Raw genomic sequence first — 16,846 nt, forward strand, 5'->3', positions numbered from 1 at the left:
GGACAGGAACCTCCAGTGTGGGTGGTGGCTGTTGCCAGGGTGGGGGAAGAATAGGGTCCTTGCCAGGGCTATCACCGGACAATGTCCCCTCACTGGGGGTGAAGGGGAAGAGTCCTTGGTATGCTAGAGCCCTTAGGTGTCTGATGACATGGCATCTACAGGGCCAGGGTCCTCCCACTGGGGGACCTATCATGGATAACGGTGAGGGGGTGCTGCCACACACACAGGGCCCCACATGTGTACCTGTGACCCAAATCATGTGTAGCGAAGTCTCCCAGACGCTCTGGCTCCGGCCATGGAAGGTGCTCAGCTGGGTTTCCATGACCAGGGACTCTCCCAGCAGGAAGATGAGGAACCACAGGTAGGAGGCAGAGTGCAGCAGGAACTTCAGCACTGGGATCTTTAGCAGGCGGCCCAACTTGGGTGGGGAAGGAGGGAGAGGATGTCTCCCCTTCTCCTGGAAGCCCTGCTGGACTGCTCAGTGCACACACAACTCTCTTTCTCAGATTCACTCACTCACTCACTTTTTCTAAACTTTTTCTATACTCTCATATCTATCGTCTCCTTCACAACCATAGGAAATGGGTATTATTATTTTTCCTGTTTTTCAGATAAGTAACTGAAGATCACAGAGGTGAAGTAGCTTTCCCATAAAGTTCCCAAAGGCTCCTCAAACTCAACCATGTTAAAAAATAAATTCATCACCTCCTGTCCCAAACTCCCCCTCCTCCTCCTGTGTCCCCAATCTCAGAAAATAACATGGTCACCCAGGCCAGGAACCTGAGAAGCTTCTCCACATCCCCTTTCACACACATCCGGCCAGTGTCCCTAACTCCTGGTACTCCAGGAGTTACTCCAATGAGTTCTTACAGCACCGGTGGAGAGACGTTTCCAAAACACGAAACTAATAGGTCACTCACCTACTTAAAATCCTACAATGGTTTCCCATTGTCCAGTGATTATGTCCCAGTGTTTTACCATGTCTTATCAGGCCCTGCAAGATCTGGCTCCTGCCCACTTCTCCAGCCCCTGACCCTCTTACCACTTGCTATTTGTGCATATGCTTTAGCAGCACAGAATTCCTTTCAGTTTGTCCAATTCCCATTTTCCTTCCTTTCTGGACTTTCATGCTGTTCCCTGCTTCCTAAAACACTCCCTTCCTACAATTCACCTTGTTAATAGGAACAGAGCTGGTTCTTCATTATATCCCTAGTGCCAGGCACAGTAGGGTCTCAAGGAAATACTTGTTGAATGAAGGAATAAAAATATCTGAGTCCATAAGAGCGCCCAAAGAATTTATAGGATGTAGTAGGGGCCTCTTGGGGAGAGTACAGGGCTGTGTAAAGCATTCAGGCTTTGGAGGCAGAGAGTTTAAATCCTCACTCTGCCATTTACTGTGTACCATGGACAAAAAGATCATTTGCATTTCCTGTGCCTCAGATTCTTCTTCTATATAAGAGAGGTGTGATGCCTACCTTCCAGGGTCACCTTGGGTTACTTAAAGGGAACATTCAAAAAGCACCCAGCCCCGGGTCTGTCATAAAACAAGTGCTCAATAAATGACAGTCATCACTAATCTCATTCTTAGTACCCGGGACTTGGGCGCCAGCCAGTAGCCAAGGCAGAGGAGGGGCATGGTGAGGAAGATGAGCAAGGCGACAGAGAGCTTCCAGATGGTGGTGCTTCCACGCCAGCCGGCTAGGTTCCCACACCAGATGGAGGACAGCACTTGCTGGCAGATGGGGTGTGCTACAAACTAAGCAGAGGTGGGGTGTGAGCAGAGGGAGTCACCAGGCAGGAAGGAAGCAGGGGGAGTCATTTGGGTGCACAGCCCTTACTTTCCTGCCACAGAGATTGAGCCATCCTTCCTTCCTCCCCAGGCCAGTCAGCCCAGAAGAGAGGCAACTCATTTGCCATGTGACCTTGGGCAGGCCCCACCTTCTCTGGCCTTGGTTTCTTCCTCTGTGAAGGAGGAAGCTGAACCCAGGGATTTTTATAGATCCCACATCCTTGACTCTAAAGTAGGCTGTGGTGGGTGGAGCTGGGTACCCAAGTCCCAGAATACCACCCGCCTGAACGGTCATGGGGAGGGGAGAAGCAGGAAAGGGGATGTGGTGTCTTGGGGTTCAGGGCCACAGGAGCCATTATGAAGGAAGGTTTTTGGTTAAGGTGCTAGTGGGCTAGGATATCTGAGGGTGAGTGAGGAGAGTGAGGATAAGGGGCTGGGGGAGGTAGAAAGGGGAGCAAGGGGAGCATGTCTTTAGCTTGGGGTTGGGGGAGTATCTGATGAGGCAGGGAATAATAGAATTTCTTGATATCTAAGCCTCAAGAGATATAGTGCAATCTCCTTGCTGTATAGAGTGAGGTTCTGAAGTCTAACAAGGGAAAAGGACTGACTCCCAAAGTTACTCAGCAGGTCTGAAGCAGATCTAAGACCCAGAACTTCTGGTCTGAAGGTGGGGTCTTGGGTTGTCCAAGGACTGGGGAGAGGTAAGGGGATTTCACTGAAGGTAAGATGAGAGGGTTGGAGACCCACAGGATCAAAGGGCTTAGATGGAAGGGTGCTCTGTGTGAAAGTCTAAGAGGGGTCCTGAGGGCAGGAAAAGGAATTGCTTAGATGTGGAGTGAGGAATATCTAGAAGCAGCACGACAAGGGATCAGAACAGGAGCAGGGCAGGGGGATGGGTAGGGCCCAGCTGACCCGCTTCTGGTTGTAGTTGATGGCCAGTCGCAGCCTTGCCAGGTTGGGGATGCCCTCCTCAAAGGCTTGGCCTAGGCCCTCGGCCTCAGGCTCCGTCTCGCTGTCTTCGCCCATGTCATTGAGCACTGCAGTGACCTCACTCTGGTTCCGGCACATGCCCAGCAGCTCAAAGCCATAGTCCTGGCTCAGCAACTCCAGGGCAATGTACTCAGGCTGTAGAGAAGCAGGCTCATGTATGCCTGCCACCCTGTGGACCCAGCCCCATCAAATCAGTCTACCACCCCATCACTCTACCCACCACCCACCATCACAGTAGGCCTGGCCCACCTCCATCCAATCCCTGGGCCATTTCTTCCCTGTATCAGGTGTTGTATTCTTCCCTGAATACAACAGCTGTAGCTTTCCTAACCTCTTGTTTTCTGGGCTCTGGAAGCCTGGTTAGTATCATCCAGAGATACTGAATGAAGAGGAGTATCCTGGGAGTGTCTTGTTCCTCTCTTCAACTTGAGAGCCCCATCCTCTGGCCCCTTTATCCTCCCTCCTCCCCACACACACACCACTCTTGGTGGGAGCACAGTAGGTACACAGAAAATATATTATATTGAATTTCATCTCTAAGTCTGTGTGGCTAGTCAGTCCCAGGCCACCTTTAGGGTGGGGGTTGTGCCTCCCCCATAAGATTAGAAACCCCCAGAGTGACTGCTCTCTGCCATTAGAATGAAGCCCCCTCAGGGTGGGATTCTGAGGATGCCTGAGGACAGAGACTAGGTCTCATACTCTTTCTGTTGTTTTCCACTTCCCAGAGCATCCCCACAGGCCCAACCATGCCACGGTGGAAGAACATACATGGGGCACAGAGGGCAGGGGAAAGTATGAGAAACCAACCTTAAACTCAGGCTCCTTGCGTGCAAGGCGCCTCAGCTCACGGCTGAGCTGGAAGGCAGCTAGCATGGCATCCTCGCTGGCCAATGACAGGTGGGCCCTGCTGGCAATGCCACGGTAGGTGTTGATGCGGGACAAGGAGAACTTCAGCAGGTCATAGCGGCGGGCATTACTGCACTCGAGGCAGGCACAGGAGACTGGGTGGGGCCAGGCAATGGTGTGGCCCTGGTCCATGAGCAGCTGGGCAATCTCATACAGGTCCTTCTGGCAGGCCAGGGTGAGGGGAGTGACACCAGGTGCAAAGCGGGAGCCATCGATTGACGAGTCAAAGAAAGCCAGCGAGAAAGACCTAGTGTCTACTTTGCGGCCCTTTTCCCGTTCCAGCCGGGCCAACAGGCGACGTACCACTGCTGGCTGATTTGTGTCTATTGCCACCAGCAGTGCCTCATGGATCTGCCGGAAGTCAAACTTGATATTGGCCAACAGCACATCAGTGATGGCCTCATGGCCCAGACGGATGGTCAGGTTGAGAGCTTCCCTCCAAGAGCGATCTTCGGCCTCTTCCACATTCCGCAGGGGTCCTCCGGGCCCACCACCTGTGGCCTCGACCCTTGACTCCAGCAGCTGCTGCACAAGGCCCAGCTGCCCTTCCTGGATGGCACCCAGGAGTGGAGGTGGGAACTTCAGCTTTTTGTTCACTATCTCGGTCCAGGAAGGCTGTGGCTGAATGAAGGTGTGGAGAGGGTGTGACTCTGAGTCTCCAAGCCCCTTAAATTTGTAGCCTCCCTCACCCTTCCACTTTTAAGCCCTTAAACCTCTACACCAAGCTCACCATTATTCCTTGTCCCGAACACATACTAGCAAACATTTTTTTATTCACCATTTTATTGTGTGGATCCTCAGGTTAGAAAAGTGCCAGAACTGAGTCTGACTGAGGAGCCTTTCCTTGGTTCAACTTCCACCCCTCACAGGGACCCCTAACTCGGAGGGGCCAAATGTGGGTAGGTAAAAGCAGGTGGATAAGGCTGTCCCAGAACCCTACCCCCACATGCATGCACACAGCATCTGTCCAGGACTCAGTTCCCATTTTGTTGACTTGATCTCCAGCTGCTCATCCCTCCAGAAATCCCAGAGCATCTCCAAAGGGCAGGTTCAGATATGTCCACATAGGAGGGTCTTTGAACTGGATTTTTCTCAAGCCCTTCAGCTCTAACCAGGCTTCGTAGCAGGATCCTAACATGCTCCTGCTTCACCAAAGCCCCCTAGGTATGTCATCTCCAGCTTTGGGGGGCATTCCCCCCTGCCAACTGATGCCTTTTCCTTTCTTCTTCCAGGTCCATCCCCAGTCCTCACTGTTTTTCTCTTTTGGGCTCAGGGTCAGGATTCCTGGGGCTCCTCTCCTAGCCCACAGAGATGTCCACCACTGGTCTTGCAGCTAGGATATTCCTACTGTTCCTCTGGGCCAATCTAGTTTCATTCACCACCAGAAATGGGACCAGGATGGGGGAAGGTAAGGGAGCAGAGGGTCTCTTACCGTGAGGGGTTCCATGCTGCACCCACCTATGCTGGCAGGGACTGAGGGGCTGAAATCCTTCTCTGTCGGCTCCCCTGACTGTGCTTAGCATCCTCTTTCCTACCCATTTAAAACCCCGCCCTGGGCCCTCCCTTTGCTAGGACCAGCTGCTACCCTTCTGCCCTGTACCCTGGAGACCAGGAGAAGAGGTGTTAGATTCACACAATGAAATCTTCTGGGAAAGGGGAGAGAGGACATAGTTGCTCAAAGAAGGAATAGAATTTAGAATGTCATAGCTGGAGAGGACTTTAGAGACCCTCTGGTCCAATCACCTCATTGTACAGATGGGAAATGGGATTTGCCCGAAGTTCCATAGCCAGGCCTAGAACCATTCCTTGGTCATTAACCCATCTGATTCCTATATTAGCTCTGAGTGTAGGACAGGGGGCAGTGGTGGTGGTGGTGGTAGTGGTAGTGGTGGTATGGAGTTTTCTGTTACTGAGAGTCAATTCTGGGCCCAAGATAAATAACTTGCCTAAAGTAACATGGCAGTACTGTTACCCGATCATACCAATGTCAGCAGCTCACAAAGGATACTAAGAGTTAAGTTATGGGATGCTGGATGCCAGGTTCTTGCTCAAAAACTACTCTCACCTTCCCAGTACACCACAGGATCTTATCTGTCAGGTAGTGTTTTTCTCTTCACTGGGCCTTAGTTTTCCTTTCAGGAAAATGGGTATGAAGATGCACTTCTCTCCCCAAAGGGAAGAAGTTCTGGATCATGTCCCCAAACCTAGAGAGATAACTAATTCTACCTCAGAAGGCCCAAGGGAGAAGAGGACAGAGGTGATCTTGGAGAACTGGATGCCATGGTGACAGAAGCCTTGACAACTGGGAGTGGGGAGTATGTTGGGCCCAGAGGTGCCCTTAGGCAGACTCCTGAGGGAATGAATGGAGGGAAAGAGGGAGAGAGGTTAGGCCTCATCAGCCCTTGTCAGCTGTCAAAAAATCCACTTCCTATTCTTAGTCACACTAACAATAGGGAATGGAGGGCCAAAACAATCGGACCTCATGGTTCATGCCCGAGGGTCCTCCCCACACATGCTGGCATGTTCTTCTATTTCTTCTGCCAAGAACTGAAACTGGCATATAGGGCACTGGACCCAGGAAATGCGTGGTGAACTCTCTGGGGAGGAAACCCACAGTACAGACTGGGATGAAGATGGTGATGAGGAGGGAGAGGCTTGGTGAGGCGGGGAGGTCTCTCCACAAGTTGCAGCATGCAGAGGAAGAATCTCAGTGCTGAAGGAACCTAAAAGGGAGAGAAGAAGGTAAACAAAGGATTCGGAAGGGAGCTTCTGCTGTCAAAATACAACTATTTATACAGGAATTTTTCACGGTTCAATACTTTACACCTGAAAGATATTATCTAGTCATGTGCCCACCAAACATTTATTGAGTATTTATTATATGTCCAACACTGTGCTAGGAGCTGAGGGATATAAAGCCAGGTTTGCCCTTATGGAATGTAGAGTCCAGTGGCAAAGATAAGCTGTGAATCCAAATTATGATGATATAAAGCAGTAAGAGAGAAGTGCTAAACCTAAGGGAATCAGAGAATGCTACAGGAGCTCAGCTGGGGGAGACTACCTGAGATCAGAGAAGACTTAGCAAATAAGTACCATTTGAACAGAGACTGAGAAAATAAGTAGAATCTGGACATGAAGGAAAAGGTTACAAAGGAAATTCTAAGTCCTCTCCAATAGTACTTTATATTGTTTTGTCTTATATTTCTCTGAGAGCAGGTCCATGTCCCTTTTTCAGTTTAGTTGATAATCTAAGTAGGTGCTCAATACAGACTTGTCTTGAATTTCAGTTGGCTAAAGGGATGAATATACACTTAGATGCTACAGAGATGAAAGAGGTAAGGAGTCTAAACCAAAATGTTTCTTGGCAGCAGTCCCAGATCTCCTATTCTTCCCTCAAGGGATGCCAAGTAGTCCCACAACCACCCCCAATGCCCAAGCCAGGCAACTTACCTGCACATATGGGGCACTGTCCACTATCCTGGACACCAATGTTTTGGTCCTGGGGTCGGTGCCGTTCTCTTTGTCCTGACTTTGCTGTCTCCCTCCTGTTTGACCAAGAGTTAGAGCTGAATAAAGGCCTGTAAGAAAGAACAAAGGACAGCTTTTAGAAAGAGATGGTGTCACCAGTTTTAAGGACAGAAGGAGGCTACAATTAGCGCAAAAAGAATGTAGACTAGTTTATGTGGAGCCAGAAGCCCTAGGTTGGAGTCCTATTTTCCCCACTTAATGGACCAGGCATGAGGGAAGCCAATTGACTTTTCAACATCTGAGATATAATTTATTTATTTATTTTATTGAGATACAATTCACATGCCATAAAATTCACCCTTTTAAAGTGTACAATTCCATGGTTTTCCTTATATTCATAAGGCTTGTGTAACCTTACCACCATCTAATTCCAAAACATTTTCATTGCCCTCAAAAGAAACCCTTTATCCATTAGCAGTCACACCCTATTTCCCTCTCCCCCCACCCCCTGGCAACGACTAATCTAATTTCAGTCTCTGTGGATGTGCCTATTATGGACATTTCAAATAAACAAAATCATGCAATGTGTGGCCTTTTTTTTTTAAAAAAAAATCCTCATTTTATTGAGATATATTCACATACCACGCAGTCATACAAAACAAATCGTACATTCGATTGTTCACAGTACCATTACATAGTTGTACATTCATCACCTAAATCAATCCCTGACACCTTTATTACCACACACACAAAAATAACAATAATAATAGTTAAAGTGAAAAAGAGCAATTAAAAGTAAAAAAGAACACTGGGTACCTTTGTCTGTTTGTTTCCTTCCCCTATTTTTCTACTCATCCATCCATAAACTAGACAAAGGGGAGTGTGGTCCTTATGGCTTTCCCAATCCGATTGTCACCCCTCATAAGCTACATTTTTATACAATTGTCTTCGAGATTCATGGGTTCTGGGTTGCAGTTTGATAGTTTCAGGTATCTACCACCAGCTACCCCAGTTCATCAGAACCTAAAAAGGGTTGTCTAAATTGTATGTAAGAGTGCCCACCAGAGTGACCTCTCGGCTCCTTTTGGAATCTCTCTACCACTGAAGCTTATTTCATTTCCTTTCACATCCTGCTTTTGGTCAAGAAGATGTTCTCCATCCCACGATGCCAGTCTACATTCCTCCCCGGGAGTCATATTCCACGTTGCCAGGGAGATTCACTCCCCTAGGTGTCTGATCCCATGTAGAGGAGAGGGCAGTGATTTCACCCTTCAAGTTGGCTTAGCTAGAGAGGGAATGTGTGGCCTTTTGTATCTATCTCTTTCATGTAGCATAATGTTTGTGAGGTTCACCCATGTTGTAGCATGTATCAGCATTTCATCCCTTTTTTGAATAAATTTCCTTTTTTGGCTATTAGGAATAAATATGCTATAAACATTTGTGTACAAGTTTTTGTGTGGACACATTTTCATTTTTCATGAGTATATACCTAGGAATGGAATTGCTGGGTCATATGGTAATTCTATGTTTAACTTTTTGAGGAACTGTCAAACTGTTTCTCAAGGTGGCTGCACCATTTTAAACTCCCACCAGCAATGTATAAGGGTTCCAGTTTTCCCACATTCTTGTCAATACCAGTTATTGTCTGTCTTGTTGATTCTAGCTATTTTAGGGGATGTGAAGTCATATCTTATTGTGATTTTGATTTGCATTTCCCTGATGGTTAATAATACTAGGCATTTTCTCATGTGCTTATTACCCTTTTGTGTATCTTCTTTGAGAAATGTTGTTTTAGTTTTCCAGGCTGCTTAAGAAAATATCATGAAATGGGTTGGCTTAAACAATGAGAATTTATTAGCTTACAGTTTTGAGGCTAAAAGAAAGTCCAAATCAAGGCATTATCAAGGTGATGCTTTCTTCCCGAAGACTGTGGTGTTCTGTGGTTGGCTGCTGGCAATCCTTGGCTCCTCTGTCACATGGCAAAGTACATGCCGCATCTCCTGGTCTCTTCTCTTCTCTTCCGGGTTTCGTTGATTTTAGCTTCTTACTTCCTGTGGCTTTCTCTCTCTCATGTTTGAATTCATTCCACTTATAAAGGACTCCAGTAAAAGGATTAAGACATATCCTGACTGAGGTAAGCTACACATTCTTAACTGAATTAACCTCATCAAAAGGTCCTACTTACAATGGGCTCACACCCATAGGAATGGATTAGAATTTAGAACAAGTTTTTCTGGGGTATATACAGATTCAAACTATTACAAATGTCTATTCAGATCCTTTGCCCCCTTTTCAAATAGGTTATTTCCCTTTTTATTGTTGAGTTGTAAGAGTTCCTTATATGTTAATAGTTCTTTACCAAATATATGCAAATACTTTCTCCCATTCTGTGGGTCGTCTTTACAATTTCTTGGTAGTATCTTTCAAAGCAGAAAATATTTAAATGTTGATGAAGTCCAGTTTATCTATTTTTTCTTCTGTTGCTTGTGCTTTTAGTGTTGTATCTAATAAACCATTGCCTAACTTAAGGCCACAAAGATTTACTCCTATGTTTTCTTTGAAGGGTTTTATTGTTTTTACTTTACAGTTAGGTGTATGATCCATGTTGAGTTAATTTTTTATATGGTGTGAGGTAGGGGTCCAACTTAATTCTTTTGCATGTGGATATCCAGTTGTCCCAGCACCATCTGTTGGAAAGACTATTCTTTCCCCCATTGAATAGTCTTGGCACCCCTGTCAAAAATCAATTTTCAGAAATGCAATGGTTTATTTCTGGACTCTAATTGTATTCCAGTGATCTATATGTCTCCTTATGCCACTACCACACTGTCTTAGTTACGGTAACTTAGTAGTAAGTTTTGTAACTGGAAAGTGTTCTGGTTTGCTAATGCTGCCAATTTGCAAAACACCAGAAATGGATTGGCTTTTATAAAGGGGGTTTATTTGGTTACAAAGTTACAGTCTTAAGCCATAAAGCATCCAAGGTAAGGCATCAACAATAGGGTACCTTCACTGGAGAAAGGCCATTGGCATTTCGAAAACCTCTGTTAGCTGGGAAGGCACGTGGCTGGCATCTGTTTGCGGCTAGGTTGTGTTTCAGAATGGTGTTCTCCAAAATGTTAGCATCAGTGTTCAATGGCCATCTTCAAAATGTCTCTTTAAGCTGCAGTAGCACTGAGTTCCCACCTGAATGGGCGGGGCCATACCTCCATGGAAATAATCTAATTAGTTATCACCCACAGTTGGGCGGGCCACATCTCCATGTAAACAACCTAATCTAAAGATTCCAACCTAATCAACACTAATACATCTGCCCCTACAAGACTGCATTAAAGAACATGGCATTTTGGGGACATGTACAGCAAGTGTGAGCCTTCAACCTTGCTTTTCCTTTTCAAAATTGTTCTGGCTATTCTGAATCCCTTGCATTTCCATATGAATTTTAGGATACGCTTGCCAATTTCTGTAAAAAGGCAGTTGGTATTTTGATAGAGATTACACTGAATCGGTAGATCACTCTGGGGAGTACTGCCATCTTAACAATATTAAACTTTTCAACTCATTAACATGGGATGTCTCTCCATTTATTTCAGTTTTCTTTAATTTCTTTCAGCAGTGTTTTGTAGTTTCAATGTGCAAGTCTTCCACTGTGCTTGTTAAACTTATTCCTGGATATTTCATTCTAGTATTTCATGCTATTGTATATGGAAATTTTTTAAAATTCATTTTTGTATTGTTCATTGCTAGTGTGTAGAAATACACTATTTTTTATTTATTGGTCTTGTATTCTGCAATCATGTTGTTCTCACTTACTCATTCTGATAAGTTTGTGTGTGTGTGTGTATTCCCTAGGATTTTCTACATACAAGATCATGTCATCTGCAGATAGATAGTTTTACTTCTCCCTTTCCAATCTGGATGCTTTTATTTCTTCTACCTAATTGCTCTGGCCAGAACTTCCAGTACAATGCTGAACACAAGTGGTGAAAGCAGACATCCTTGTCTTATTCCTAATCTTAGGGGGAAAGCTTTTAATCTTTCACCATAAGTATGATTTTAGCTATAGGTATTCAGAAATGCCTCTTATTAGGCTAAGGAAACTCCCTTCTATTCCTAGTTTGTTGAGTGTTTTCATCATGAAAGGGTTTTGGATTTTGTTGAATAATCTTTCTGCATCTATTAAAAAGATCATCGTGTGGTTTTTGTTTTTTTTTTCCTAGTAATATGGTGTAATTACATTGATTGATTTTCATATGTTGAATCAATTTTGCATTCCTGGGACAAATCTGCCTTCAGATTTTTACTGTTTTCTTTTCAGCATGTCTGAAAGTCCCTGGGTAAAGCAGAAATACCTTAGTATTTCAGAACCTAATAGATACAAGGAAAAGGGTATCAGGAATCTATTGCCCTTCTTAAGAAACAAGGCTCATCTTTAATAAACAAGGATCATCCAAGGCTGGCCATAGAGGTAGAATTCATAAAGAGAAAATGCTCATGTGGGAGTTGGGTCTCATAGCCCCAATTTTTGCCTCATTACAAAGATTCACCTTCTATTTTAGTTAGCAATAATCAAGCAACAAATTTTAAACAGTGTGTTTAAAAATGGTAAGTTCTTACCATTGCTGCTGCTACCCCACATTGGCCTCTGGGGACACCGTTAGACTTTTAAACCAGGAGTAACAAACTCAAAGTCTTTAAACTGCTGAGCAGGTAATAAATTGAGAATTTGCTAGCTATAAGACTGGGAGGAGCGATGCCTGAGAAGGACAGGGGAGACAAACTCCATATCAAGGTGAATTCTTTAAAAACACCAAATACAAACAAAACAGCCCAAAGCCACCCAGTGTGCAACCTTATTCCCTTAATATCTTTTCCCTATAGCCAAGCCAAGATCAGGATGCAACATTTAAATTAGATTTTACTAAAGGTCAGAAATGCCACAAGGGTAAATATATATGGGGTAATATGGATGTAGGCATATAGTCCAAAAGATACCGTGTACTCATCTTCAGATTTTGGTTTACTACAGGGCTGCCTCGTTGCCTAGCTCTAAGTTTGACAATATGTAGAAAAGGACATCTTTTCTCTACTACATTCTAAGTTCAGACAAAGATATAAGGGTACTCTCTGACCTAAATGAAGCAAGAATAGGGGAAGGAGGACAGTTACAGGAGGGCAATGAGGTTTGGGGAGGTGATCTGGATCTTTCAGGTTGACTGACTTACCTTCGGTCCTGTACTTTCCGTCTCTTGGTTTTGCCCAAGTCATTTTCCGAGTTTTGTTCTTCTCGTCTGGGCTCTGTGTTAGAAATCAAATCTAGCTCATTAACAAAAGGACTTTCACATATGCTGTTCCTTCTGCCAGGTATTGCTTCTACTCTCTTTGCCTGGTCATTTCTTTCTCATTCTTCAAGTCTTAGATGAAATCCTAATTCCTATGATTCTAACCTGAATCCTGGATTCTAATCTAAATCCAATAATTGTACTCTGCTTTGACTATGCTTTTCCTTTAAAACACTTATCATTTTAAATTTTAAACTTCTTTGTGCATCATGGACATGTGCTCCCCCATTAGGGTTGGGGCATTGCTATTTTATTCACTGTGGTATCCTCAATAGCTAGCACAGAGGCTGGCACAGAAGAGATGTTTAATAAATATCTGTCAAGTGACTGACAACAAAACCCATCAACAACCTTATGTCTATTTTCTCAGAATTTACAAAACGCTTTGTATGGCACTTGATATTTTTCCAAGTGTTTTCATAACCCCACTGTCCAGCCATTGGAGGTACCCCCAAAGATTAATTTCCTTCCGTTTTATTTCTCTTAAGAAAAAAAACTATATCTTTTCCTATGTGATGGGCAGCTTCTGAAATGACACATTGATTCCTGCCTCTGGTATTCATGTCTTTGTGTAATCAATTGTCTTCCCTTCAGTGTGGGCTGGACCTAGCAAGTAATAGAATATGGCAAAAGTGATGGGATGTCACTTCTGTGACTAGGTTATAAAAGACTGTGACATCAGTACCCTCTTGCTGGCCTTCCCTCTTGCTCATTCACTCTGATGGAGCAAGCTGCCACAATGTGAGATACTCTATGGAAAGGTTCTCATGGAAAAAGAACTAAGGGAAGTCTCAGTCTAACTGCAACAGCTCACAAGGAACTGAATGTTACTAACAACCACAGAGTAAGCTAGGAAGCAGATCTTTCCCAGGTGAGCCTTGAGATGACTGCAGTCTTGTGAGAGACCCAGAGCCAAAGGACCCCACCCAGATTCCTAACTTTCAGAAACCATGAGATAATAATTTTGTCTTATTTTTCTAAGTTTGAGGGTAATTTGTTATGCAGCAATAGATAACCAAGATACCCTATTTCTGCAATAAGCTGTTTAGTCTTTTGAATCCATAGGTAAACCATTTCCTTTCATAAATTTTTCCCAGTGAAGCAACGCATCATCTGATTTCCAGTGATAGCCCTACATGCTTCCTCCCTCATCTGGAATTATAAAAACAAGAGCTTCAGGGTCCAAGTCCTGGCTCTGCCATTTATTAGATGAGTGAATCAAAATATTCAACCTTTCTGAACCTCAGATTCTTCTGTAAAATGAGGATAACATTATCTGCTTCAGAAATTTGTTGTGAATATTAAATATGATAAAGTTAGTATAAGTGTCTAGCAATGTCTGGTGCATGGTAGGAACTCCAAAATATTTTTCATCCTTTCTTTCTCTGTGATAAAACCACACTATTCTCCCTATTTTATTTCTCTAATAAACGCCATATAGAGACTTAATTGTCCTTCTGAGATGATCACAGGACATTAATACTGCAAGGGGCCTTAGTTACTACTTGGTTTAACTGCTTCACTTTGAAGATGAGGGAACTGAGACTGAAAGAGATTTAAAAATAAAGACTGGTGCCCTTTCAATTACTGTACACTATTTGATTTCTCTTATGAGACATTGACAATCCTCTTTTCTCCCACGTGAGGCAACCCTTTATAGAAGTGGAGGAATCAGCGAGGAAGGAGGTCATGAGTCTCACCTGTGCTGTCCAGATGACTGGAACCTGGTTCTGTATGGTTGCTCCTTGGGTTTGCCATGCTGGCTAGGGGTGCCCTGCGGGCAACAGAAAGCACCATGCAGGCTGAACGCCCTAGAATCCCAGGCTGCAGCTGCTTTAGAATATTCTTGAGCTCTGAAATTTCCTTGGTGTTCCTGCAGGAGAACAGAGAAGCTTGGCTTCAGCTGGAACAGCGGCTCCGTTCTGCTGATCCAGGTCAATGGCATCTAACCAAAAAGCCAGTTTCATATGCAGAGAGGGCTTGTCCTAGAGTCTGTGATTAACTAGGGGACCTCTCATTGGGCTTGTGAGCTTTTCTCTCTCAAGAGAAAGAACTGTGAAGTGGTTAGGAGACCTCCACTCTGGCAGATACGTACGTTGGAGGATCTGGAAAGAATGTCCTCCGGATGGAAGGATTAGCCAGCCAGGGACTGGGACCAGACTCCTGAGCATCCGAAGACCCCTGAGGAGAAGAAAATGGAGACTAATGAAATATGGAGATTCACTACCAGGGGACACTGCCATCTAGTGCTAGGGCCTACTCCCAAACCTGAGGCACTCCACTTTGTTAGAGTGATTACATCTGCTATAACTCACATGTGTGTTTGCTTATGTGTGCACATACTAGAATTCTCTTCCAGCTCTGAGGTCTGAAATTCTGTAATTTTTGTGTACTTAGTTCCCCAATGCTAAGAGTTTTGTCACATTCCTAAAAGCCCCTGGGATAAGAGAATATATTCTATCAGGAAAAACAGGGTTGTGGGGACTGATGTCATGTGCAAACTTTTGAAAGAACATATATAAATGATACATATAATTTGTATATATGTAAAACTGATACATGTAGTACAAAATTCAAATCACTCATCTCTCTTTATATACTTTTACAAGTAAATTATTCATATATATTTATTCACATCATTATTTCCTTCTAGTTTAATAATACTGTTTAATTTCCAGTATGTTTTATTTTGTGAACAATTTTGCTCACCTACAACTAAAAACCTACCAATTTTAGCCATCATTTCTAGCCATCTATAAAAAGAGATGTGACTGTAAGTATATATAGATATCACATGTCTCTTTCTAGCATTGACTACCATATTTCACTCTTACAGGCATCTAAAACCTCTTCTAGATCAATAAATGTCTATGTGCAACAATATCCTAATAGCTCATTTCACATAGAAATTTTATGTGGCAGTTTCTTAATTCTGTCAAAATTCAATCATCTGTGACTATTTCCTTCTATATTTTTCCAAATTTCTTTTTTCCCTTAATTAAAAAAAAATTCTTAATTTTCTTCTTTAATTTTCAGCCCTGATTTTCCTATCATAGATTCTTTTTTTTTTTAGCTTTTAAATTTTATTATTTAAAAAAACTTTTTTTGACTAAATATTTGGAAATATTTTTAAACTGATGGATAGTTGCAAAAATAATACAAAACTCATACAGAGAACTCCAACATACTCCCTGCCCAGGTATCCAGATCTACCAACTTTTAATGTTTTGCCAAATTACCGTGTCATTCTACCTATCCACCCATCATCCATCCAAATATCTATCTATCTATATCATGTCTATCTATATCTATCTTATCAATCTATCATTTATCTATGTATATCTATGTATCATCCATTATCTATCATGTGTCTATTTGTCCATCCATCCATGCATCCATCCATCACCTGTATCTATCATCTATCTGCCTATGTCTGTCTGTCTATCTATCTATGTCTATTTATCTATCATCTATCTATGTATATCTATGTATACCTGTCTATCTATCCTCTCTAGCATGCCTACATAGATTCTTTTAAAGGTAAAAATATCTTTCTTATAGGCCTGACTTTGGCCTCATTCTGCAAGTTTGGTAAGTAAAATTTTATCCTCATTCACTGTTAAATATTTTCTAATCACCTTTGCAATCTCTTATTGGACTTAACATTAATTTTGAATTATTTTAATTTTCCAGGTTTTCATTTTTTGTTTACCTTGTTTCATGGATTTTTGATTGAATACTATTAGAAAGGTAACTAGGTGGGTGGGAGAGATGGTTTATTTAACATTAACTCTGAATGAGATTAATGATTAGGAACTGATCTTCGGAGTACAGGCTAGGTAGAGACAGGTGGCCGGGGTTCAAATTCAGCCCCCAAACTTATTTAACAACGTGACCTGGGACAGCCTCCTATATTTCTCTGTGCTTTCCTTACTGGGAAGTTGGTGATCATAAAGGTCCCTGTTTCACATGGCTAAAAGCTCTTATATTTTGTTTTCACTATAATATACTAGAATTAAAAGTTTATGACATTTTAGACATCTTTAATTATAAAATTGAATGCTGTCCAACTCATTCCCATGTACTTACCATTTCGCTCTTGTAGAAATGTTTCAGGATCTCCCTTTCCTATGATTTCAATGAGGTAGCTGCATATATGATATGTTTTGCTCTGCTGTTAATAATGTTCAATGCCTTTTTTGACATTATGGCTCTAGATATGCTGACTCCTTTCTTCCTGGATCTCACTATGATCCCAAAGATGCAGTAATTTAGATGGCCAAAATGGAAAGGAATCTGGGACACCCTTATTTATCCTAAAACTAGGGTAACCATAAGTCCTGGTTTGCCT

The 16,846-nt window shown here is 43.2% G+C and overlaps 1 protein-coding gene across 1 annotated transcript in view; it reads right to left on the minus strand.

The window, feature by feature from the left end:
* The window catches only part of LOC119538016 (short transient receptor potential channel 2), a 40,672-nt gene that overhangs the window by 14,715 nt on the left and 9,111 nt on the right, over positions 1-16,846 (minus strand). Inside the window, exons 6-15 of the mRNA XM_037840706.1 lie at positions 14,591-14,676; positions 14,196-14,368; positions 12,379-12,451; positions 7,136-7,263; positions 6,300-6,408; positions 5,286-5,331; positions 3,587-4,306; positions 2,702-2,914; positions 1,592-1,756; positions 244-418 (exon numbers count right to left, since the gene is read on the minus strand). Of these exons, the coding sequence (XP_037696634.1) occupies positions 244-418; positions 1,592-1,756; positions 2,702-2,914; positions 3,587-4,306; positions 5,286-5,331; positions 6,300-6,408; positions 7,136-7,263; positions 12,379-12,451; positions 14,196-14,368; positions 14,591-14,676 (1,888 nt within the window). The remainder of the gene's footprint in view (positions 1-243; positions 419-1,591; positions 1,757-2,701; positions 2,915-3,586; positions 4,307-5,285; positions 5,332-6,299; positions 6,409-7,135; positions 7,264-12,378; positions 12,452-14,195; positions 14,369-14,590; positions 14,677-16,846) is intronic.

This window comes from Choloepus didactylus, chromosome 6, assembly GCF_015220235.1.
Source record: "Choloepus didactylus isolate mChoDid1 chromosome 6, mChoDid1.pri, whole genome shotgun sequence".
NCBI lineage: Eukaryota > Metazoa > Chordata > Mammalia > Pilosa > Megalonychidae > Choloepus > Choloepus didactylus.